Below are 26,917 nucleotides of genomic sequence, written 5' to 3'. Positions count from 1 at the left end.
TTCCAGCAATCCAGTCTGCAATTCCCCGCGTGAGTCAGTGTCTTTGTTTGTTCTGTCCGGGGTAGTAAGTAAGCCTGTTAGATAAGCTAAAGATTTCACTGTGTCACCTGCGTCTCATGTCCCTGTAAATAAACGTGACTGCTTTCTTTTTGCTTATGTGTGTAAATAATAATAAACCCAGTTACTCTTCTGTACGTCTTCTTCCTCTTTGCATTCGGTCGCTTTAGAGTTTTCCAGATTGAGCAGCTGCGGCGCGATACGGCCAAGGTTTGGGTAAATCGGGTTTTAGTCGGGGAAAAACTGTTCGGCCGCGGTCACACCACCGCTCGGTCAAAATAACATCTAATCCGCGGTCCGTAACAATATATAATAGTCTGTATTATAACAGATTAGTTTCTCTCGAAAAAATGATTTGAATATACATTATTTTTTTCCATTTGGCAACTTTATTTTTAAACAATTTTGTTTTTAATTTTTTTGATTTGTGTATTAATTATTATTTATTTTAAAATTAATTGTGATATTTCACATTTAATATCGGAAATCAGCAAAATAATATGTTTCTCTTCTCTTTCAGAAACTGTCCAGCTGGTGATCTCACAGGATCTTTGTTTTCTTTCCTGCTTTCATGACAAGATGCCACGTCGTTGCAGCTGCTTTGGCTGTAAAGGAAACTATGATGGTACGCCTTATGTAAAGGTCCTATCCTTCCCAAAAGATCCTGAGGAGAGGGAGAGATGGATATTGGCAATGCCGAATGAGAAAGAAAGCTTGAGGCGCTTGAAGAAAAACCACCTTTAGGTTGAAGGAGATATATATATTTGTGAGACACATTTCAATTGTAAATGGGTGTCAGTTAAGGGTGGCAAGCGACCCAAAGAACCCCCAGCAATATTTCCTGGATTATCGAAATCAGTTTTGAAGCAGGTTACTTCAGCCCCACGCCCAACATCATCTTCTACATCAGAATCAAGAACTAAGAAGGTGCATGCAGCTGCTGAGGCTGCAGACAAGATCCAAGATTTCGACCACTTCTGCGCCAAAATCAGCTCCTATTTTCCTGGCTTTAATGTCATAAAAGACCAGAAAAACCTGTACCTATCAATAACTGACGCTACTGGACAAACTGTCAGGCAGTTCTTTCATTTCCAACAAGTCAGCTCACCTTTTGGATTCCTAATCTTGAATAGAGTTGAGAAAGATGGCATTGAGGTGCCCAAACGACTTTTTCCTTTGCAAAAGAACAGCTTGCTCTCAAAACGGTCCCAGATTAGATCCTTAACTGACCAGGTAAACACCTATGAGTACACAAGCCAGGAAATTCTTCAGCACGTAATAAGCCAGCTCTGCAAGATGACTGAGGCACACGAGCTTACTCATTTAACCTTCCTTCTGTCGCAGCTGCGGCATGTGTTCATACCTCCTGATGGTCGCCGATTTGATACCGATACTATGATTTTCGCAATGCAGCTTCACAACATATCACCCAGTGCATACAAAATGATTCGTCGATCCGGCTTAATCATTCTACCATCAACAAAAAAGGTAAAACAGGTGCTTTCTAGTAGTCTGCAGGACTCCAACCTCAAAACGTTGTTCGACCAGCTTAAGCCGCAGCAGCGTTTGGTCAATTTAATGTTTGACGAGGTAAAGCTGGTCGAGACATTGCGATTTTCTGGAGGGCATGTTCTCGGATACGCTCAAAATGCTGCAGCGGGGGTGACCATGAAATGCTTGCTTCACATGCTATGGTTGTTGAAGTTGCCTGCCATTTTGGTGGTCCACGCTATATTCTATGCGTTTTGCCCTGCAAAAAACTAACTGCCGATCAGCTGAAGAAACTCCTCATCGAAGCTGCCTCAGCTGTACTTGGTGCTGGCGGGTACTGTGATTTCTTTGATATGTGACAATTGCAATACCAATCGCAGTGTTTATTCAAAACTTGGAGGACCGGGAAGTTGTCAAGAGCTATCGATTCAAGAGCAATCTATGTTCTTAGTGTACGACTACGTGCACATCTTCAAAAATGTTCGCAACAACTGGATTACTGTTGATGGCCAGACACTCTCATTTGTCGTACATGGCAATGAGTACAAAGCTTACTGGAGTGATATTCGGAAGCTTTATGAGATCGACCGAGCTACTCCTATTCGCTTAACCAAGCTGACGCACACCGCTGTTTTCCCCAAACACCTTCAACGCCAGAGCGTACCCTTGGTATGACAGGTGTTTAATGACAAGACTGTCGCTGCCTTAAAGACCTTCAAGGATTCACTGGGCATCAGCGAAGGCACCATCATTCTCACCCAGACAATGAGTGAGTGGTTCAAGATGATGAATGTGACAGACCGTTTCTCAGCTATCCATCTGCGCGACGAATCCAGACAGCCTTGGACAGCAGACTGTACAAGTTTCACTAGGCTGGAGGAGGCCTGTCAAATTATATCTACCTGCGCATGGCAAGGAGGTGGTGGTCGTAAGCTGAAGCTAACTCGGCAAACTGCTGAAGCCTTCACTGTGTCCACACGTAATAATGTGGATGCTGCCAAATTGCTTCTGGCAGAGAAAGACTTTGACTAGGTTCTTCCTGCTATATTCGCGGATGAAGCCTTGGAAAAGTTTTTCGGCCAAGCCAGGCAAAGATGATGTGGAAACTTCTACATTGACGTAGTTGACATTATGGCTGCAGATAAAATTGCAAATTTGCAGACACTCGTTAAGCATGACATTATGCCAGAATCTAGTTCTCGTGTGCTTGTTTGCGACAAGAATTGTGGTACTTCCATAAATCCAGATGAGCGAAGTGAACTCATTGACGAGATCACTCCTCATGACACTCAGGAACTCTTGAGGTCTGATGATGCCCTTAAGCATAAAGTTGTTTATTTGGCCGGATACCTTGTTCATAAATATGGTGATAGCACCAGTATGGAGGAGATCATGGATGATGAAGATGGTAACGAGGTGTCATCTGAGTTCCTAGATAATTTGAATAGAGGTGGACTGAGTGTGCCGACTATGTCAACCGTCTTCTTTGTACATAATGCCTATAATTTTCATGGCATGACTAAAATGCGTTGCCGCTTTCATTTTGCTGAGCTGTTATCCTTTGTAGATGCACCTTTAGCTAGTAATAATGCAGCATGTACTACTTTAGCTAACATTCTATTGAAAGCTCATGTCCTCAATGTCAGTGACAAAGAAAAGGCTGTGGGATGCCTCAGGAGGCAAGAAAAGCTCTCCAACTAGCGATAGCTCTCCAACTAGTGATAGACATAGACATAGTTGTAATAGACATTTTTTACAAAATATTATTGAAAAACGGTGCATTGTTATTATTCGAATGTGTATTTGCTGTATGTTTGTATGTTTGTGTAATACGATATATGACAATATATATTAAATTTGGACAGCTCTACAAACTTGCCTCTTATTATAATCGGCCATCTCTCACCGTTTATGAGTTAGACACCAAAAACGGGCAAAAATTGACAAAATTCACTAATTTAACCTTGAAATATGACCTTTTGACCTTGAAGATGATCCCAGGTGGTGTTGAAAATGTCGCTATTGAACTCGCCGTCCTCAAAAACCCCTATTTTGACCCCCGAGATCGTGTCTCTAGCCCTTCTAGAAGTCATTTTAGACCAGGACTTAAGTTAATCCTTCAGACTCAAGTTACAAACCCCGAGCATGGGACGTTCCAGTCTTTCTCTAAAGGAGTCTATGATATATATATATATATATATATATATATATATATATATATATATATATATATATATGTATATGTATATGTATATATATATATATATATATATATATTGTCGCGATCCCGTCTGGGGAATGTATCCCAGCACGGAATACGGACGTAAATGTCCGGGCTTCAAGTAATCCACGGAGTGGACAAAAGAGACGTAATCAACACAATTGTGTTTTAATCGGCCTTCTAGGGGTAAGGCACGATGCTTTATTGGCTCGATCACAAAAACCCTGAAAGGTAACAAATGGAATAGGCTGCACAAGCCTGCAGGAACGGTCGGCCACAGACGCTCCCACGAGACGCAGGTAAGATCCTCGCGGCTCCAATCGACGAGCTCCGGGACTCCAAGGATACCAGGATGGAATACCACACAAGGCCGCCAGGAACGGTCGGCCAGGAGCTCCAACACGAAGCAGGCAATATAGGACTCACAGTTCCAATCTACGATCTCCGGGAATCACTCGTTCTCTTCCGGAATCACTCACTCGTACAATCCATAACTATAAACGATCAGCACAACTCGCTGTCGTGAGGCGTAACGAAAGTCCCCTCGCCTCGAGGCCTCGAACCTCCGAGCTGCGTCCGTCTCATCAGATGGCGGCCGCGCTCTCTGACCCTCCACCAATCACGTCCCGACTCGCCTCCCCAATCGCGTGAGGCTCCCAGCAGGTTACGTCACGTTGTGGGCGGGGCACTCATTTGGGTGAGAACAAAGGTGGTTTCACCGGGGTTTTCTCACAGTCCTCCCCCCCTAAGTAAAAACCCCGTCGAATAGACGGCGTTTTTAAAACCAGTATTTGTAGTAGGTGCAAATCACATGGCAAGATGATGGCGGTAATTGCTAACAGGCAATTAACGCAATTAACAATTACTAACACTTATTAACAACAATAACGCAACAACGCAACAATACAACGCAACGCAATAGCGCCACACAATAGCGCAATTATTAACGCAACAGGCAATTAACAGGCAACAGGTTAACAGGTAGGTTAACAATGACCAAGTTTTTTTTTTTTTTTTTTTTTTTTTTTCACACACAATATTAAACACCAAACACCACATTACTATCTACCCCACAAGAGTTACCCTTCACACAAAGCACAATAGAGAGGCAAGGGGCCAAACTCAAGGGGGGAGACATTTACAGGAGGGAAACGGACCGAGGAGCAAGTCTCTTTCGGGAGGAATGGAGGAACACTACAATCGGTATCCCCTCTCCGCCCGTGGGCCCCGCTTAACCTTGGGGCTCCTTATCTACTAGGTGGCGACTAAGGAGGTCAGCTAGTCTGTTCTCCACTCCCTTCACGTGTTTGACTGTGAGGTCGTATTCGGAAAGGAGAAGCGCCCAGCGCAGGATACGCTGGTTGGAGGTTTTGGCGTGGCTGAGCCAACCGAGCGGGTGGTGGTCGCTGTAGATGGTGATAGGTCCATGGCCAATGTAGACAGCGAATACCTGGATTGCCGCCATGATAGCGAGGAGCTCCTTCTCCACGGTACTGTAGTTCCGCTCCCTGGGCAACAGTTTGCGCGAGTAGTAGATGACGGGTTTCACAACCTCATCCTCGTTTTGCGTGAGCACAGCTGAGATCCCGAGATCGGATGCATCGGTGAAAATTTGGAACGGCACGGAGAAATCGGGTGCCTTTAGAACCGGTCGGTTTGCAAGGCTTCTCTTCAGCGCCTCGAACGCCGCGTCGCACTCTGAGGTCCACAGAAGAGATATGGATCCCTTCTTACTGCCACGGAGAAGGTTGGTTAAGGGGGCAGCGATTTCCGAGAACCGCGGAATGAACCGTCGGTAGAAACCGGTGACTCCCAAGAATCGTCTGAGATCCTTTTTGGTGGCGGGCGGCGGGAAATCCACTAAGGCCTCCACTTTGGCCTTGACCGGAGCTAATTGCCCACTGCCCACTTCATAACCGAGGTACTTCACTCGGCCGCGCCCCATATGGCATTTGACGGCGTTGAGAGTCACGTTATGCTCCGATAGTCGTGAAAAGACGGCCTGGAGGTGCTTAACGTGGTCTTCCCACGTGTGGGAGAACACGGCGATGTCGTCGATGTAGGCCACGGCGAAGTCGTCGAGCCCAGCGAGAACCCGGTTAATGGCTCGCTGGAAGGTGGCCGAGCCACCTCTGACTCCAAACGGCATAACCATGAACTCAAAGTGGCCAAACGACGTGCAGAAGGCACTGACCTCACGCGCCCGATCTGTGAGCTGGATTTGCCAGTAGCCCTTCATGGCATCAAGGACAGAGATGAAACTCGCGGTCCCTAGACGATCAACCAGGTCGTCAAGACGGGGTAGCGGGTACGAATCCCCTTTTGATACGTTGTTGAGGCGACGGTAATCGACGCAAGGTCGCCAGGTGGCGTCGGCTTTCTTGACTAAAATGAGCGGAGAGGCCCACTCACTGTTGCTGGGTCGGCAGACACGCAAATCCAACATCTTGGAGACTTCTTGTCTCATGACGGCAGTTTTCGCCGGGGACACACGGTAGAATGATTGACGTATGGGCGGGTGGTCACCGGTGTCGATGTTATGGAGGACACCCTTCATGGTTCCAATCCCGCCAGAGAACAGACTAGGATAGCCCCGAAACAACACCTGCATATCTTTTCTCTGTGGCTGAGTCAAAGGCTCCAACTGCGGCAACTGATCCTCCGCGGGTCGTTGATCCACCCAATATTGGGTTGGGTCATAGGACACCTCGAGGGGAGTTGGAATAATATACTCCGGGAGGCATCCTGCGTTGCCTCCGTCACCTAAGAGGTCGCGGCTGTGCTCCGCGGCACCTATTAGGGCGATCGTGTGCGGCCGCCCCACCCATGGCTTCAACGCATTGACATGGGTGATGCGTTTTTTTATCCGCTTATCTGGCATGTCCACCACGTAAGTATGGCTCCCGACCTTCTCACGGATAAGATAAGGCCCCTGATAAGAGGTTACCATGGGCCGTCCGGCATGGGGCAGGTGGACCAAAACCGGATCGCCAGCCTTGAAACTCACCGCCTTCGCCTTCCGGTCGTAACGGAGCTTCCGCTCCACGGCTTGATCCGCCAGGCTGATACCGGCAGCCTTCAAGGCCTCGTGGATCCTTGAGCAAGTCTCGTGGATGTGGTCCGGAAGAGAACGTTCAGTGGACGGCCCATGGTAACCTCTTATCAGGGGCCTTATCTTATCCGTGAGAAGGTCGGGAGCCATACTTACGTGGTGGACATGCCAGATAAGCGGATAAAAAAACGCATCATATATATATATATATATATATATATTGTTGCGGATATGGGATTTGGCCTCCATCCATATCCGCTTGTAAATATTCCCCTATTTCCCCAATGCTCCCCAACTATCCCCAATCCCCCATTCCCTAGTCCCATTGTCTGTAAACAACACTCTGTAGAACCGACCTTCCCCTTTTTCCCCCATTAAATGTCGTACCCAGGTTCACCGCATCTCACGTAGACAACTATAGGACATCTTGCTAGTTATTCTTAGTCTATGTCAGTTAAGGACTCGTTTCCATTAATTCTGACTCTTCGTTGCACCAGAATGTGATTGTATGGCACCAGTAGTGAGTTTAGGACCTCCCAATACCTCCCCACAATCTCATCTCCGCATCCTCCCATCATCTCATGAAACAACAACACCAACAACAACAACAGCAGCGCGGGGAGTGCGCGTCCTCACTCCGGCTTGGTTAGCCGCCATTGACCATGTGCTCCGACGGGGTTACCACACAGGGGCTGACTGTCAGCTCCTCGTCAAGGGCGGAGCCCGGTAACCCCCCCGCACCCAATAAGAAGCGGCGGACCGATTCCATCTGGGGCGGAGCTAACGAGCCGAGGGCGTGTCACTCCCCGTTGGATATACGCAGCCACTTACCGGAGGTGACGTCAGATGCGCCCCCAGCTTGGAGAGAGAAGTCGCCACCTCCAAGCGCTGGATACCTCCCGCCTCTTTGGACCGGACCGGGTCGATTCTGCCCCTGAGCCAAGGTGCACCTTGAGCCATCGACTGCCTGCCCTCCCCTGCCATCAATCCCTGTGTGAGTCAGTCTTGTCCCGTTTGTCTGTGGTCTGTCAGGAATCAGATAAGACCGTGTCTAAGTGCCCACCTTTCTGTGCTGTACCTCTTGTCGGTGTAATCTAAACATTCTGCAAACCCATATTATAACCTCCTCCGGAGGTCTTGAGAACTGTACCCCTGGTGTCGTGTCATTTAACCCAGCCGTTGTGTCCTTTCCTTCATTGATCTAGCGTAGCGCGATTCGGCCAACGTTCAAGTGTAATCGGGTAACTTGTGCGAACACGGCGGCCATTCCGCTCGGCCCACCATAACATCAAAGTCGTGTCCGTAACAATTGGTGTCGGGAAGTGGGATCGGTCCCGGAGCGCGTTTCACGCGCTCGAAATTATAACAGCGAAATTTAATTGTGTTTTACAAAAAAAAATAAAAACCCGAATTTTGAAGGTCGCGCTATGGCAGACCAAGACGGCTGGGTTCCGGTAGAGGAGAGTGAGGCAGGGTCGATCCAGGACCAAATTGAGGGACATGAGGAGAGCGAAGCAGTGAGGGTAGCAGACGCACAAAATGGCGGCCTCGCACACATGGTTATTGTGGCGCCAAATTTAGCCGCGCCCGTGACCGTAGCAGCGTCGCCGATGGATTGGGGCCTATTTATGGAACAAATAAAGGCGCTCATGGTCCAGACAAGTGAAGACCTGAGGAATGACTTGGGAAACCAAATGGGGGTAATGGGGAAGCGGATGGATGCTCAGGGTGAGCGATTGGAGGGCCAAATGGGGGTAATGAGGGACGAAGCGAGGGGTACCGGTGAGGGATTAGACAAGAAATTAGAGGGGTTAGACAATGGGATAGAAGGGGTGAAACATGGGTTAGGGAGTAGAATAGAGGGATTAGACAATAGATTAGGGGAAATACAGGAGGGGTTAATGGGGGTAGAAAACAGAATGGCCGCTCAAGAGAATCAAATGGAAGGGATGCAAAAGGGGTTAGAGGGGTTAGAAAACAGTATGGAAGGCAAATTGAGGGACATGAGGGACCAAGCGGAAAGGGAAGTTAAACAAATGGGGCAGCAGATAGAGGGGGTCAGAATGGGGGTAGAAACCAAACTGGATGCTCACAGGGAGGAAATGGAGCAGATGAGGGTGGCATCTGGGCAGGAGATGCAAGTGATGGGAGAGGAGATCAGAAGAGGGGTGAGTGAGGAGGTCGGAGGAGTGCGCGAGGAGGTGAGGCACTGTAAGGAGCACATGGAGAAGGAGGTGAGAAAGGGGACTGTAAAGTTACAAGGGGGCATAGAGGACCTGACGCAGGAGATGGAACAGCTGACGGAGGGACAAAAAGGACTAACGGAGCAGGTTCAAAGGAACACTGCGGTATTAGGAGGGTTAAAAGCGACACAGAAAGAACTAAAAGATGACTTGATAGCGACGAAGAGGGAATGTCAGATGGTACGTGAGGGACTGACAACGAGGTTGGACGAGGTGACAGAGGTAATGGAGACGAAGGACCGGCAGGTGAGGACGCACATGGAAACGGTCAAGGTAGCCTTAGAGGACGAACTTGAGGAGACGTACCGGGACATAAAAGAGGTGAAGCAGAAATTAGAAGAAGTGGAAGAAGGGGTGAGCGAAATTAAGAAGCGACGGAGAGAGGATAAGAAAGAGATAAAAGAGGAGGTAAAAGAATTGGTCCAAAGTCTGTGTTTGGATCGTGATGATGTGCTCATTAACCGGATGAGGGATTCGCAGGTGATGGAGGAGAAGCGAAGAGGAAGAGGACCCGGTGTAAGTGGTGACCAATATGGTCGTGCGTATGATGCGCCAGGTGATTTAAGAAGCTTGGGGGTCGAGATGGACCCGGGTGTTCGTGAGAGGCCGTTGGTGAAGTGTGCGACAGGTCTGGTGTGCGAAAAAGGAGGTGTGCGAGAAAGTCCGACTCTGGGGTGTGTGAGGAAAAAGTGCGTGCCAAGGAGTGAGGGTGTTGGCGAGAGTGAGTCGGTCGTAGCGCGTGTGCGAGGGAGCACATGGAAGCGCGGTGTGGTAAGTGTTACAGAGGGTGTGACGGGAGAGTGTGTGCAAGAGTGTGCGTGAGAAAGGTGTGTGACGGACAGGTGCATGGGGAAAGAGTGCGCTGTCAAAGGCAAGGAAGAATGCACGCCGGTGGTGAGTGTTACAGAGGGTGTGACGGGAGAGTGTGCACAAGGGTGTGCGCGAGAAAGGTGTGTAACGGACAGGTGCATGAAGGGTGAGTGCGTTGTCAAGAGTGGTGGTGAGAGTAGTGAGAGTGACAAGGAGCGTGAGTTGGTTGTGACAGGTGAGCGAGGATGCACACCTGGAATGGTAGAGCGTGAGTGGGAAAGCACGCTGGAATTGGTAGTGAGGCACGTGGTTGGGTGTGCGAGTAGGAGCACACCTGTGATTGTCACAGAAGAGGTGACCGAGGAAGGGGCGCGAAGAGGTGTGTTGGTGAGGTGTGCGAGCGACGAATGTGTGCCAAGGTGTTCGGTGGTCAGGAGTGTGACCAAGTCTGTGAGTGGAATGAGAGTACCTGGGTGTGTAAGGAAAGGTACAAGGAACATGGAAACAGTTGGAGATAGGAGCAAGAAAGGGGTAGCGTATGCTTGTAAGCATGCAGGTGAAGCATCGACGGTGACCGGGTTAAAGGTTAGAACGACTTATAGCCGAATCGGGCCCTCGGTGCGCGTCGGGCAGCTTCGCGTGCCGCGAGGACCAGCGGGGATCCGAGCCGCGGCGGGTTCGAAAGAACCGCCGTACGCGATCCACGCTGTGCCTCGCTTGGAACGGCCGCGTCCGGGCTCCACTAGGCGGAGCGGGCAGCCCGACCGGAAGGGTCGTCATGGCGACCACTTTTTGTTGAGGCATTCCGGCAGGTCGAGATCGGGCCATGGGATGGCTCCGTGCCGAGATGGTGCGTGGGACCTCGGCCCGGGTAAACCTCCTTCCCTGCACCGAATGCGGGACGTATCCAGCCGCTGGCACCAAACAACCCGCATTCATTGCTCGGCTTTACGAAGCCGGGCTTTGGACAGGAATTGGCGCACCGAGAGGCATTAGTGAGTAGACTGTGTGATGAGGATAGTGTTTTGGCCCCAAAATTAGAGAAAAACAAAATTTGATGATTGGCAAAGGAGTGGCAGTAATGATTGGCAGATGATGGGTAGTGATTGGCAAATTTTTGATTTGTTGAAATTTGATGTGCAAAATTGGTAGTGAGCGATGGGCCCGGTGGGTAAGGGTGGCATCCCTGCCACCCTTCCCATGGTGGGGGCAAAGGAGCTATAGCTTATGGGGTGGCTATGACAAACTAGCCCGGGTGGGTTAGGTTATATTGTGTGTAGGGCCCTAGAAGATGACATTAGGTAATGTTAAGGTTTAATTAGTGACTGATACCTGTAGTGGGGACGCAGGTAGATTCGTATGGATGATAATGACGTGGGAGCGCAATAGTTTAAAGGGACGACTGGGAAGCGCAAGTTTCAGAGGGGAGTAGTTAGATGAGATGATGCTGTGTGAGAACTGGACAGGTGTGTGGAGCAGTGGATGAGTAGTGAGTGTTGTGGATCAGCGCGAATGCGCTTGGGGAGAGAAGGGTGCAGGTGGCACCAGGTGTGAGAGCACAGGTGTGCAAGTGCAGGTGTGTGGAATATATGGAGCAGAGAATGAGTGGTGTGGAGAGAGTTGGAGTAAGTGGTACGGAGTGGTGTGCATGGTGCGAAGGTGTGGATGGGGGAAGAGTGGACCCCTTTCACGAGTACCCGGGGCGGGTAGTATAAGTGTTAGGTAGAGGGTATAGGTAAATTGTGGTTGGATATTGGCATTTGTGGTGCGGTTGCAGAATGGTATTGTGGATGGGTGCATTAGTGTTGTGGAAATGGCTGGGCGTGTAGCCTGTTAGTGTGTGTAGTTGGTTGGGCACTCCACCACTGTGAGGATGTCGGCCAGGTGAGGCCGCAGGTGGGCTCTGGGAGCCGTTAGTGTCAGTGGGGCCCGAGGATCCGGAGGACGGACCCGGGTAGCCCAGTGCCAGAGAGGGCACCGAGTGGGGAGAGCGCCAGAGGGCCTTCCCCAGGTAGTTAGGTTAGGGTAAGGAGCAGGTAAGCTCGGAGGCAACTGCAGTGGTGGAGGTGTGCAGGTGGGTAGACCTGCTGGGAGAGCTACACGTCGCGGCCCAGAAATTGTGCGAAGGCACCGGGAGATGAATCGGGGGAGGAGACCCCAAATTGAAAAGCACCACAGTTTGGTCAATGGGAATTGGTTTTTAGAACCCATAGTGTAAGAGGGCCAATGGTTTGGCAGGAGAAAGACCCCGGGTAATGTAAAGTTGTTAAAGTCATTTAGGAAATAGTTAGGATTGATGAACCTGTCGCACCATACGCAGCCACTTGCCTGTGGTGATGATGATGACTCCACACCTGTGTTCCTTTGTTCTGTGTTGCAGGAAATAAGAATTGCTGGTTGGATTTGTGAGACGCATCACGACGTGGATGAGACATTGGGGTGATTCCATCTCTCCCTCCTTAGGAGGGACTGATGATGAATTGGTGATGGCAAATTTTGATGAGAGTTGAAAATGGCAAATTTGGTTGGTTAGGAGGGAGAGAAGACGAATTTGGTTTATGGGAGGAACGGGGAAGACAGTAGGGACGTTTGTTGATTTGTAAAGTAGATGTTTATGGGTAGTGTTGTGTTTTGTGGATACAGTAAGGGGTAAGGGAGGGGCAATGTAGGTTACCTGGTGGGGGGGGGGGGGCGTACGGTAGGAACGTACCTGTCTCACCTGGTTCCCATGTGCCCCCAGTGTGCATTACCTTATATTGCGTGCACTTTTGCGCCCTTACCACCTTACTCACTTGTCTACTTCTTTTGTCTCCCACCTCCGAGGATCTGGCTTTGGGGCAGAGAGAGAGGAGAGAGAGGTGCTGGCTCCGCAGTTGTGGGCCTGCACTTTCGCTGCTTGCTGCCTGGATCGATACACCATATGGACCGCAATTTTGGTGGCCACCCACAATGGACCGCAGTTCTTTTGCGGCCAAGCACCACCCGTGGATGGACCTATGGGTCAACGTGGCACCTATGCCATACAGGTGAACCACTAATAGTTGGCCCCCTGACGGCCACAAATTAGAAATGGACGCGGTTGGCGCCTTTCTTTATTTTTGAAGGAAGCCAGAACACCAAGTGGGCTCCAAGGCAAGACCAGCGGCAGAACATCGGCCGGCTGCGACACCACCGGTGACGTTGAACATTTTATGGGTGCACCGGATGGTGCTGACTGTGTTATGGGGTGGTGCTTTTGGTGCTTGGAAGGGGTGCTCTGCACATTATTAAAGGCCGTAAGGCCACAGAGCACTCGTGGGTTGGTGTATCGATGCTGGCATGCGTGCTCTCTCTCTATGCATAACATCTGCATGTGTTCCTCCAAAAACAGGTCCTGGATCGTAGTGTAAATATCAGTGTACTCTTGTGTGAATAATGCTCCCTACCGGCTGTATGTTTAGTTTGAGGATTCTTTCCGCGATTCGGTTATCCTGTGGGTGTGTTTCTGTGAGGAGAAGGGTGCAACGTCGCAGGGGGACATATTTACTCATTTGTGAACATCTGTAAAACTGTCGCACTCAGGGTTGAGTTAATAGTAGAGGGAACTACATCTGAGTGCCACACTAACGTAGGTAAAGATTTATCGGGTCGGGACGCCCCGAGGTAGAGAAGGGTGCAATGTTGCGGATATGGGATTTGGCCTCCATCCATATCCGCTTGTAAATATTCCCCTATTTCCCCAATGCTCCCCAACTATCCCCAATCCCCCATTCCCTAGTCCCATTGTCTGTAAACAACACTCTGTAGAACCGACCTTCCCCTTTTTCCCCCATTAAATGTCGTACCCAGGTTCACCGCATCTCACGTAGACAACTATAGGACATCTTGCTAGTTATTCTTAGTCTATGTCAGTTAAGGACTCGTTTCCATTAATTCTGACTCTTCGTTGCACCAGAATGTGATTGTATGGCACTAGTAGTGAGTTTAGGACCTCCCAATACCTCCCCACAATCTCATCTCCGCATCCTCCCATCATCTCATGAAACAACAACACCAACAACAACAACAGCAGCGTGGGGAGTGCGCGTCCTCACTCCGGCTTGGTTAGCCGCCATTGACCATGTGCTCCGACGGGGTTACCACACAGGGGCTGACTGTCAGCTCCTCGTCAAGGGCGGAGCCCGGTAACCCCCCCGCACCCAATAAGAAGCGGCGGACCGATTCCATCTGGGGTGGAGCTAACGAGCCGAGGGCGTGTCACTCCCCGCTGGATATACGCAGCCACTTACCGGAGGTGACGTCAGATGCGCCCCCAGCTTGGAGAGAGAAGTCGCCACCTCCAAGCGCTGGATACCTCCCGCCTCTTTGGACCGGACCGGGTCGATTCTGCCCCTGAGCCAAGGTGCACCTTGAGCCATCGACTGCCTGCCCTCCCCTGCCATCAATCCCTGTGTGAGTCAGTCTTGTCCCGTTTGTCTGTGGTCTGTCGGGAATCAGATAAGACCGTGTCTAAGTGCCCACCTTTCTGTGCTGTACCTCTTGTCTGTGTAATCTAAACATTCTGCAAACCCATATTATAACCTCCTCCGGAGGTCTTGAGAACTGTACCCCTGGTGTCGTGTCATTTAACCCAGCCGTTGTGTCCTTTCCTTCATTGATCTAGCGTAGCGCGATTCGGCCAACGTTCGAGTGTAATCGGGTAACTTGTGCGAACACGGCGGCCATTCCGCTCGGCCCACCATAACATCAAAGTCGTGTCCGTAACAATATATATATATATATATATATATATATATATACATACATCTATATATATAAAGCAGTAAAGTATGTTTGTTTGTCCTCTTATAACTCGAGAACTACTCATCGCAGAGAAAAACCAAAGGCATATTCGGAATCAGTACGTCTCAGAGCAACTACAGCACACCTTAAATTTTAAAAAACTTCGGGTTTTAAAATTAGCGTATTAGCGCAGAAGCGCTAGCAGAAGAGGGAGGGAATCGAAGGGAGGGAATCGAAGGGAGGGAGCGCAGCGCTCCCTCTAGCGCTTCGCAGCGCCAGCGCTTCTGTTAGCGTAATTAGCGTATTTCGGAACGTTAATTTTTCAACTTCATTATTCGGAATCGGTACGTCCCACAGAAACTTCGTAATGTTAATTTTTCAACTTCATCCGATTGACATGGGACCAACAGCATGTGACAGAGAGTGAAACATACATGCTACATTTATTTGACGACAATGAGTTCCGACTTCCGGGTTCGTGCCGCCAACCCTGTTAGGCGCCTCTTGCGGCACACAGGGAATTACCAGTGAACTGGTACTCAATTTGCCGACCTCGGTAGGATGACAGGCTGAGTCAACCCCCCTGGTGTTAACGGGGAGGAGGGGAGGGGGAAGAGGAGGGGAGGGGAACAGGGGGAGGGGGGGGGAGTGAGGAGGGAGGGGGGAGGGGGAGGGGGTAGGGAGGGGGAGGTGAAGGGGGGAGGGGGAGGTGAAGGGGGGAGGGGAAGGGGGAGGGGGGAGGGGCCCTTCTTCCCCCAGGCACCCCCAAACCCTCCCCCCTGTTCCCCTCCCTTCCTCCATCCCCCTCCCCCTCCCCCCTCCTCCCTCCCCCCCTCCTCTCCCCCTTGGCTTCTGACCCGTTCCCCTCCCCTCCTCTTCCCCCTCCCCTCCTCCTCCCCCGCCCGGCAATGCCGGGTACTTCTGCTGGTATGTATGTATGTATGTATGTATATATATATATATATATATGTACATGTACATATGTATGTATGTATGTATGTATGTATATATATATATATATATATATGTATATATATACTCAACATCAAAATAAACTCATCAAATCTTTAGAAGGACACTCATTGAAATCCTCCATGCAAAAATGAAAAATATTTGGACACAGAGGTAAAGTTCAGCTATTTTTACGAAACACAAGTCAATAAACAAGAGGTTGCCTCAGTCACAAAAAAGCAAAAAGCATGAACATCACAAGGGATGGTGCAACAAAGGTCGCTGCACTGCAACACAAAGGCAGAATACAGTCAAAACAAAATGACACAGGAATGGACACAACACTCCTAACAGTCAAGGACAGAATGACAGCAGTCCTCAATATCGTGTGTGTCCTCCCTGAGCTGTGATGCAGGCTGTACACCTCCGACGCATGCTCTGTACCAGACGTCTGATGCAGTCCTGGGGAAGTCTGTCCCACTCCTCCCGCAAGCCTTGAATGAGCATTTGCCGATTTACAGCCCTTGATCTCCTCGATGCAAGACGTCGACCAATCTCATCCCATAAATGCTCAATGGGATTGAGGTCAGGGGCAGGGGAATAAGGCATACAAGGCATCACTTCAACACCCTGTTCCTGGAGGAAGTTGGACATTCTCCCAGAAGGATTTTGCCTTGTTCAGGTATGTTTTGGTAAACTCCAGTCGAGCTTTCTTAGCAGTGGGGTCCTCCTGGGTCGACTACCATAGAACCCCCTTTCATTGAGTTGGCAACAGATGGTGCAAGTTGAAACTGCCGTACCTTATGTCCGAAGGTCAGCTTGAATCTGTTTGGCAGTTGATCGAGGTGCTTTCTCCAACATTCAAACAATCCTTTGCTGCAATCTTTGATCAAGTTTTCTCTTGTGGCCATGTCCAGGGAGGTTGGTTTACAGGCCTTAAACTTCCTGATAACACTGCGAACGGTGGACACAGGAACATCAAGGTCTCTGGAGATGGACTTGTAGCCTTGAGATTGTCCATGCTTGGCTACAATCTTGTGTCTGACCTCTCAGGCAATTCTCTGGTTTTCTTTCTTTTCTCCATACTCATTGCGATACACACAGTGACACAAAACAGCAGAATGACTCCTTTTCTCCTTTCAACCTGGCTGAATGAGTGATTTTTACATTGAAGTCACCTGCAACTCACCACAGGTTAGTTCAATTCCAAAGCAAAGGAGAATCACCTGCTTAAAATCTAATTATTTCTAACAACTTCTAAAAGGTGCCAATAATATTGTCCGGGCCATTTTAGGATTTTTGTGTGGAATAAGCTAAGATTTTGTAATTTTTTCATCTTTTTTGTTTTGTTCCACTGCAAACCAAAGAAATACATTTGTGTATACCAAAATATTTTTTAATTTCAACAATTTTCTGGAAGAAATGGTGCATTATTTGAAAAATGTGCAAGGGTGCCAATATTTTGGGCCACGACTATATACAGAAATTATAAATTTGGATTTGAGATCAAAAGATGAATATGAGGCAAGATTCAGCTGATGAAAAGGTCAGCTTTTATTTATTGGTATTTATATACATATATGGTTTACCTTTGCAGAACAAGATAATTTTTTATGTTCAGTCCCCATATTTTAGGTAAGCGCAAGTATTTGAACAGATTAACTTAAAGTAAATTAAAGTAGCATCATCGTTTGTATTTGGTTGCATATCCCTTGAATGCAATAACTGTATCGAGCCTGTGACCCATCAACACCACCAAACTCTTGGTATCTTCCTTTGAGATGCTTTGCCAAGCATTTACTGCAGCCATTTTCAGTTGTTTTCTGTTCTGTTTTGGGGGTTTCTCACTTTATTCTCCTCTTCAGCAAGTGAAATGCATGCTGCGTTGGATTTAAATCGGGAGATTGACTTGGCTGGTCTAAAACTTTCCACGTTTTCCCCTGATGAACTCCTTGGTTGCATTGACAGTGTATTTTGGGTCATTATCTTGCTGCATGTTGAAGCGCTGTCCAATGAGTTTGGAGGCATTTTCTTGTACAGAGGCAAACAAAATATTTCTGTACATTTCCGAATTCATTCTGCTGCTACCCTCATTAGTTACATCATTGTTAAAGATGAGTGAGCTAGTTCCAGAGGCAGCCATGCAAGCCTAAGCCACGACACTACACGACACGACACGACCTCTACCATGCCCTACAGATGAAGTAGTATGCTTTGTATCATATGCAGTTCCTTCCTTTCTCCACACTTTTGCCTTTCCATCGCTTTGGTAAAGGTTTATCTTGGTCTCATCTGTCCATAAAACTATCTTGGTCACTCACCTCTCTACTTCTTGGCAAATTCTAATCTGGCCTTTCTATTTTTGGTACTGATGAGAGGTTTACATCTTGCGGTGTAGCCTTTGTAATCTGCTGTCGAAGTCTGCTGAGAACGGTAGATTGCGATACTTTCACCTCTGCACTCTGAAGGTTGCTGGTGATGTGACTGACAGTTGTTTCAGGGTTTTTGTTCACAACTCAAAATATTTTTCTGTCATCAATTGTAGTTGTTTTCCTTGGCCGACCTGGCCCTTGTCTATTGATAAGTACACTTGTGGTTTCTTTGTTTTTCAAGATATTCGAAATTGCTGTATTTGCTATGCCCAGTTTTTGTGCTATCGTTCTAATTGAATTATTATTTTCTTTCAGCTTCCAAATTGCTTGTTTTTCTGTCATAAAAAGTTATCTGGTCTTCATGTTAGTTTACGCCTACTGACTCCAAATTTTATGGCCGAAACCTTTTTATTTAAAAAAAAAAAAAGGTTTAAAAAAAGCAGCTCAAGAAAAAAAAATCAATAAACCAAGAAACCAGAAATCAAAACAATAATCTAAAGTTTAAACAGTCAATAAACTGGGAACAAGAAATCAAAAAACAAAAATGAAGACAAATAACAAATCAATCAACAAATAATCAAATCAATCAATAACAATCAATCAAATAATCAGAAATGATCAGGACCAAAAATCCAAAAACACAAGTAAGGCAAGGAGAACCAAATAACAATAAACCAATACCAATGACAAAAATAAAACCCAAGTGAAAAAGTATGCAAGGCAAGTATTGGCTCCAAATGCAGCTCCAAGGCAAAATCAAAGGTTAAAACCAAGACGAGACATTCACAGCTCTTTTATGTGTGAATGATCAATGCAACAAGAAACACCTGTCAGTAATTTGTTCCAATACTTGTGCTTACCTAACTAAAATGGAGGGACTGAACATAAAAAAGTGCTCTTGTTCTACAATGGTAAAACAAATATACATATAAATACCAAGAAATAAAAGCTGGCCTGTACTGTTGCCTCATATTCATCTTTTGATCTCAAATCCAAAATTTCTTGAAAATATCACAACAATAACAAATTTGACTTATTTGACTAATTTGAATCCTTACGGAGGACACTGTATGCACGTAAGCAGTTGGCATGTTTTTTTTTCATGTACGTAAGGTGGGTTTTTGGGGGGGGGGGGGGGGAGCAATAGACGCAGCAGTCTGGCCAATATGCTGCCGAAATAAAGGGACGAGCAATTTGTGTAATAAATGAAGGTTTTTGTACTTAATTAGCCAGAGTTCTCAAGTTTGAATAGTGTGAGTGTATCAGGGTAGTGGCTATTACAAGTCATAATGTAATAAAATGTCATTTTGCAAAATGTCATGAAAGAAATCATCATGATCATTCAAGGTGTTTGTTTGTTAGACGTCTATGCACTCCTGCACGCTGAACTGAATTACCTTAAAACTGCAGCTTGTGCTTAGAGGTGAAAGGGTAGAAAAGGTAGTGAGAGAAGGGATATAAGTGGGAGTGGATGAAGGGATTGAGTGAAGTGAGTGATTGGGTTGAGTGGAAACATGTGAATGTGTAAAGAAGGCAGTGGGAAAACGAGAACAAGTCGGGGTGGATAAAGTGAAGGGGTAGAGGGGAATGGGAGAAAGGGTTGCTGAATAGATCAATTAAAGGGAGTAGGTTTGCAGGCAGTAGCTGCAATGGGCTGTCTGGTATGTATGTATATGTATATATATATATAAATAAATAAAATTTAACCAATGAAGTATACTGACCTTATGATATGACACTGATGTCATGTGCATAAATTATATCTCCAAATTCGGCGGAGATGTGTTGATATAATCTATGCACATGATGTAAGTGTCATGTCATAGCGTCAATGTGTTTCTTTGGTTAAATTTAAAAATCCATGATGGCAAACCTCTTGACAAGTGGCTGGTAGAGCAGAGGCAATGTGTTTGCATAGCAGGTGACACTTGTTGGTGGTAAGTCATTCAGCAAACGATGTGATGGGACTAGATCTGTGCCCAGCTGCCTCGTCAGCAATAGTATATCGCTTTCTAACCACGATATATACATATATATATATATATATATATATATATCTATATATATATATATACAGACTTGCCATTTAATATGGAATTTTTTTTTTTTCTTGACCGGTTTACTTTCTTAACTCAGTATATCAATCTGGTGAGTTTCTTTTACACTTTGGTGATTTATTTGTTAAAAGAACCATGTCACTGATTGTCTGTCGCAGCAAGAAGTCAACAACAGGATTATATCACAGGTGGAGGGGCAAAATGTACGGACAGGTGCATTTGACGATTGGCTTCACAGTGGGGTATACAAGGGTTGTTGCGTTCTGTATTAGTGGAAACAACTGCTGCACATCTCCAAAAGTTATTGCCGCTTCCTCTGGAGATGGTCCGTCAACTCGACAATGCTGTTTGTCATGGAGTGGTGGCTTTACGAAATTACGACATGAAAGAGCGTGCTATTGCTCGGCAGTATGGCATCACTCAAGGTCAGGTGTCAAAGATCCTGAAACGAAATGCTCAGAGGGGTGTCCCTACTCCAATACCGAGGCCAGGATGTCCCCGCAGAACCACAAGGAGGGATGATCGCCAGCTGCACCGGTTAGTCCGCAATGGCCGTACCAAGTCAGCTAATCGGCTTCGGGCTGAGTGGCAGCAACTGACAAATGTGCCTGTATCCAGAAGGCTAGTCAGCCAACGACTGGTTCAAGCAGGCTATCGTGCCAGGCGTCCCCTGAGAAAGCCACGCCTGACCAGACAACACCACCAGCGCTGATTGCATTGGGCCAGAGAGCACCGTCAATGGCAGCCAGGACACTGGAATCACGTGATCTTCAGTGACGAGTCTAGATTTCTGGTCTATCGTCAAGATGGCCACGTCCGAGTGCGCAGACAAGTGCATGAAGCCTACAACAAAGATTGTATAGTGTCAAGAGTCCAAGCTGGAGGTGGTTGGGTGACCGTTTGGGCTCCTTTTCATGCAGGCGGCAAAACTGACCTGGTTGTTCTGAATGGAAACCTGAACCAGTTCAAGTACAGGGCCATTCTGGAAGAAACATTGCTTCCATTTGCTCGTGCAGCCTTTCGAGGAAACTTTGTCTTCCAAGATGACAATGCACGGCCTCATCGTGCTTGCATGATCCAACACTTTCTTGCTGACCGTGGTGTAGAGCATATGGAGTGGCCTGCCATGTCCCCAGATATGAATCTGAGAGAGAACTTGTGGGCAGAATTAATGTGTCAAATCGACCACTTGGACCAGCAGCCGACCTCTGTGCGTGAATTGCAGCAGACTATTGTCACTGCATGGCAAGCGATTCCTGTCCAAACCTTGGCAAATCTCGTGAACAGCATGCCTCAACGTGTACGTGCTCTCCTGAATGCTCGTGGGGGTTACACGAAGTACTGAACTGTAATTTTACTGTCCGTAATCCCAGTCGTAATTTAACTTTTGTTTTTGTTAAAAAAAAAATTGGCTAATGTGCAAAATAAAGAGATACTTCTGGAAAACGTACAGAAGTTTAACACAGTACTGTCCATGAATTGAGTTCGATATCAGTTACATCACTTTCAAGGATCAATTTATTTGTTTCGAAATGTCAAATGTGGTTTTTGTTTCTTTTAAAGGTCACATTAACAAAATCTAGAATAATTTCAACATAATTCCAATGAACTTTTGGTTCTAAGTCATCTTGAAAAGTAAGTTCACCCCCACAAAAAAAATATTCCATATTAAATGCCAAGTCTGTATATATATATGTATATACAGTCACGTGAAAAAGTAAGTACACCCCATGTAAAGTTTTGACTTTTTCAACATATTTCAACATACAGCTATTTGATCTTCATTTCAACAATATTGAGAGATAAAGGTGATATAATATAACAAATATCATGAAACATTTACATTTTGTAGTCCATTGTATAATTTAAATAAACATAAATGCAAATTTCGCATGTGGAAAAAGTAAGTACACCCCTACATTTATCACTACTTCAAATACCTTAAATTTAGAATCAGGTGCACCAGCTCAGGTGCAAGTGATGAGAACATCGTCAGAGAGGATTTTGGAGGAACTGCTATAACAGCCTCCAATCTTCTGGGAAGGCTTTCCACTAGATGTTGGAACATTGATGCGGGAATTTACTTCCATTCCGCCACAAGAGCATTACTGAGGTCAGGCACTGATGTTGGGCGATTAGGCCTGGCTTGCAGTCGGAGTTCCAATTCATCCCAAAAGGTGTTTGATGAGGTTAAGGTCAGGGCTCTGGGCAGGCCAGTGAAGTTCTTCAAAAACCGATCTCGACAAACCATTTCTTTATGGACCTCGCTTTGTGCACAGGGGCATTGTCATGCTGAAACAGGAACGGGCTTTCCCCAAACTGTTGCCAAAAAGTTGGAAGCACACAATTGTCTAGAATGCCACTGTATGCTGTAGCGTTAAGATTTCACTTCACTGGAACTAAGGGGCCTTGCACGAACCATGAAAAACAGCCCCAGACCATTATTCCTTCTCCACCAAACTTTACAGTTGGCACTATGCATTCGGGCAGGTAGCGTTCTCCTGGCATCTGTCAAACTCAGATTTGTCCATCGGACTACCAGACGGTGAAGCATGATTCATCACTCCAGAGAACGCATTTCCACTGCTCCAGACACCAATGGTGGTGAGCTTTACACCACTCCAGCCAACACTTGGCCTTGCGCATGGTGATCTTAGGCTTGTGTGCGGCTGCTTGGCCATGGAAACCCATTTCATGAAGCTCCCGACGAACTGTTGTTGTGCTGTCGTTGATTCCAGAGGCAGTTTGGAACTCGGAAGTGAGTGTTGCAACCGAGGACAGACGATTTTTACGTGCTACGCGCTTCAGTACTCGGCAGTCCCGCTTGTGAGGCCTACCACTTCGCGGCTGAGCTGTTATTGCTCTAGACATTTCCACTTCACAATAACAGCACTTACAGTTGACCGGGGCAGCTCTAGCAGGGCAGAAATCTGATGAACTGACTTGTTGGAAAGGTGACATCCTATGCACGTTGAATGTCACTGAGCTCTTCAGTATGGCCCATTCTGCTGCCAATGTTTGTCTATGGAGATTGCACGGCTGTGTGCTTGATTTTATATACCTGTCAGCAATAGGTGTGGCTGACATAGCCTAATCCACTAATTAGAAGGGTTGTCTGCATACTTTTGGTCATGTAGTATGTATATATATATATATATATATATATATATATATATATATATATATATATATATATATATATATATATATATACACATACCTTTCTAACCACTGACTGACTGACTGACTGATATTAATGTTCGGTACCTTCCGGGTGTCATAGAAAGTTGAAATTTGGTGTGCCGACGGACATTGAAGTCGGTACACCGGGAAAAATCACAGAACCATTGGAAAGCGTCCGTAAATGAAAATATACAAAATCAACCGTAAACGCATGTGTAAAAAAAACAAAAAAAACAAACCCTTAATCAGTATCTAGCATATTAAAAAACAACCATAAACGCATCCGCAAAAAAAAAACCTCAACCGATATCTGGCAATTTAAAATTGTAATTTATATAACTGTAAACTGTGAAATTAAAATCTCAATGAAAATTTACATAAAAATAGTAAACATGTCCAGAAAATAAATTAATTAATAAACCTAAATTGATATCTAGCAGCAGGTCGGGGATGCTTGCCTTTAAGGAAGCTTCTATTTATTAAATATTATTTATAAATTATATCATCTACAAAGCTTATATTTATTATGTACCTACGTATGAAGCACTGTTTGTTATTGCTTACACAAAGTGTAAACATACCCCACTGGTATATATTTATGTATGTCCTACTTTATGAAAAGGCTGTCTTACAAAAAAATATAAGTTTGCTCCAATGTTCGTGGAATCTCCTGCTTTGCAGATGCAAAATAGTCTCAAAACATATCTCCCAATTCCAGGTGGATATGACGTGCCTGAAATGTTCTAATTCAATGATTTATGCAGTGCAAATATTATAGTTGGCTTATTACGTAGCTATGAATGCAAACATATAAAGTATAAATGCACTCACTTTGCATGATCCGAATGCTCAGAGTTCTCGTGGGATCAATGTGTACTTGGCACGCTCCTAAAATTTTTGATTAAAATCCCAAGAGCGATCCGTCTTGCTGGGAGACTCGGTACAGCTGTGTGACGCTTAAGCAATTTGGTGTTACGACTGTCAACGTCACCGTTATGGCTTTTTGTCACATCACACCAGTCAGTCGCACGGTGTTCGAACGCTCATCGTTACTCATGTAAAGTTAGTGATGTTGAACCGGTCGTGAAAATTCACGATGCCATGAACGTCCGCTCGTTCACAAAGCGCATGTCATTTGGAAAGTGTCCCAACGGAATTGCCGTTCAACTTGGTTGAGTTTCTGAAACGGGGAAAGCACGCTCAATCGCATCTCCTGAAACTGCTCGAAAGTCGTGTTGGTCACACGCGTGGAACAAACATTTCATTCACCAATTGCAACAACAAAAAAATTGACAAAAAAATACTAAAATAACAAACAAAAAACCTAAAAGATCTTATAAAAAGAAACTTTTTAATGATTTTTTAATATTTTTTTTGCAAGAGCCAAACTTCGATTGACAGGCCTTACTGCACGTGTGCCCATACATATGAATGTGGAAAATTGACTATAAAAGTAAAATAGCAAACAAAAAAAAAACCTAAAAAATCTTACAAAAAGAAACTTAAATGAGCTTATTTTTAATTTTTTTGCAAAAGCCAAACTTCAATCAACAGGCCTTACTGCACGTGTACCCATACATATGAATGTGGAAATTGACTAAAAAAGAATAAAATAGCAAACAAAAAAAAACAAAAAAATCTTACAAAAAAAATTATTTTTAACGAAATTTCTTTTTAACTCTTGCAAGAGCCGAACTTGAATGAACAGGCTTTGCTGTACGTGTACGTAATACATATTAATGTGGAAATTGACTAAAAAAGAATAAAATAGCAAACAAAAAAAACCTTTAAAAATCTTACAAAAAAAACTTTTAAACAATTTTTTGGTTTTAATTTTGCAAGAGCAGAACTTCAATTAACAGACCTCGTTATACGTGTACCCATACATATTAATGTGGAAAACTGACTAAAAAAGAATAAAATAGCAAACCTAAAAAAACCTAAAAAATCTTACAAAAAGAAACTTTTCAATGAAATTATTTTCAATTTTTTTGCAAGAGCCAAACTTCAATCAACAGGCCTTATTGCACGTGTACCCATACATATTCATGTGGAAAATTGACTAAAAAACATAAAATAGCAAACAAAAAAAACCTAAAAAATCTTACAAAAAAATTCTTTTTAACTAATTTTTTTTTAACTCTTGCAAGAGCCAAACTTGAATGAACAGGCTTTGCTGTACGTGTACCCAATAATACCCATACATATTATTGTGGAAAATTGACTAAAAAAAGAATAAAATAGCAAACAAACAAACAAAAAAAGTTACAAAAAACTTTTTAAACCAATTTTTTTGTTTTAATTTTGCAAGATCCAAACTTCAATTAACAGGCCTTACTGCACGTGTACCCATACATATTCATGTGGAAAATTGACTAAAAAAGAATAAAATAGGAAACAAACAACAAAACCGAAAAAAAATCTTACAAAAAACCTTTTAACCAAATTTTTTGTTTTAATTTTGCAAGATCCAAACTTCAATTAACAGACCTTGTTATACGTGTACCCATACATATTAATGTGGAAAATTGACTAAAAAAGAATAAAATAGTAAACCAAAAAAACCCCTTAAAAACCTTACAAAAAAAACTTTTTTATGAAATCTTTTTACATTTTTTGGCCAGAGCCGAACTTCAATTAACAGACCTTGTTATATAATACGTGTACCCATACATATTCATGTGGAAAATTGACTAAAAAACATAAAATAGGAAACACAAAATCTTCCAAAAAAAATTCTTTTTAACCCAAAATTAAAAAAACAATTTTGCAAGAGCCGAACTTCAATAAGCAGGCCTTGTTATACGTGTACCCATACATATTTTGCATGAAATGATTAAGAAACAAAATTGAACTTGGCACATTTTCTTTCGTTGCGAGCCGCACACATGAGTGAATGAATGTGGTGGAAGCGCACCTGTCGCCCGCGATGGCCGTCATGGAGTAAATGCTGGCGAACACCGCGGCGATGGGGAATAAGTTATGGAAACGGCAGTAAGCGGCGCCATAATACCACTTGTTCTGCACCGAGTACGTGAAGGTAATGAGCGTGTTGAGCGCAGCCACGGACGCGTCCGAGAAAGCGAGGTTCACGATGAAGTAGTTGGTCACGGTCCGCATCTGCTTGTGCGCCACGATGATCCAGATGACCACCAGGTTCCCGAGGACGGCGACCGCCACCTCGGCCGCGTACGCCACCGACCACAGCGTCACCTTCCAGTCCGCCTGCTCGTACAGGTTCCGCGTGGAGTTGTCCGTCCCGTTGTGCCATTCCTCGGCCGGCACCATCGAGGTCGGGTCCGGGGGTTCCGCCATGGGGACACCCCGTGCCGTTACTAATTGGGAGTCCCGGGTTCGGGGAGAACCATTTGTCCAGATTTCGTCCGATGAAGTAGAAACGAAGAAAACGACTTCGGATCCTATTAAACTGAATGTCCGTCCGTGTCGTGATCAATGGGAAAGGGTGATCCGCAAGAAGCGCGAGTGACGCGAGTGTCTCTGCGAGCAAGAAAAGCCGCAATGCAACAGCATGGTGGATAGGGAGGGTGGGTGCTTGGGTGGGTGGGGGGCACGATGGGGAGGTGGGGGGCAAGATGGGGAGGGTGGGTGCTTGGGTGGGTGGGGGGAACGATGGGGAGGTGGGGGGCAAGATGGGGAGGGTGGGTGCTTGGGTGGGTGGGGGGCACGATGGGGAGGTGGGGGGCAAGATGGGGAGGGTG

General features: G+C 45.8%; 1 protein-coding gene across 1 annotated transcript in view; it reads right to left on the bottom strand.

Annotated features, from left to right (window-relative positions):
• Positions 1–26,513, bottom strand: part of TACR3 (tachykinin receptor 3) — a 134,592-nt gene extending 108,079 nt beyond the window's left edge. Inside the window, exon 1 of the mRNA XM_078775181.1 lies at positions 26,116–26,513. Coding sequence (XP_078631307.1) covers positions 26,116–26,513 — 398 coding nt within the window. The remainder of the gene's footprint in view (positions 1–26,115) is intronic.
• Between the last annotated feature and the right edge of the window lie 404 nt (positions 26,514–26,917).

The sequence above is a fragment of the Myxine glutinosa genome, chromosome 4 (genome assembly GCF_964187855.1).
Source record: "Myxine glutinosa chromosome 4, kmMyxGlut1.1, whole genome shotgun sequence".
Taxonomy (NCBI): Eukaryota; Metazoa; Chordata; class Myxini; order Myxiniformes; family Myxinidae; genus Myxine; species Myxine glutinosa.
Note: the sequence above shows the minus strand (reverse complement) of the source record. Positions and strands in the feature narration are given on the sequence as shown.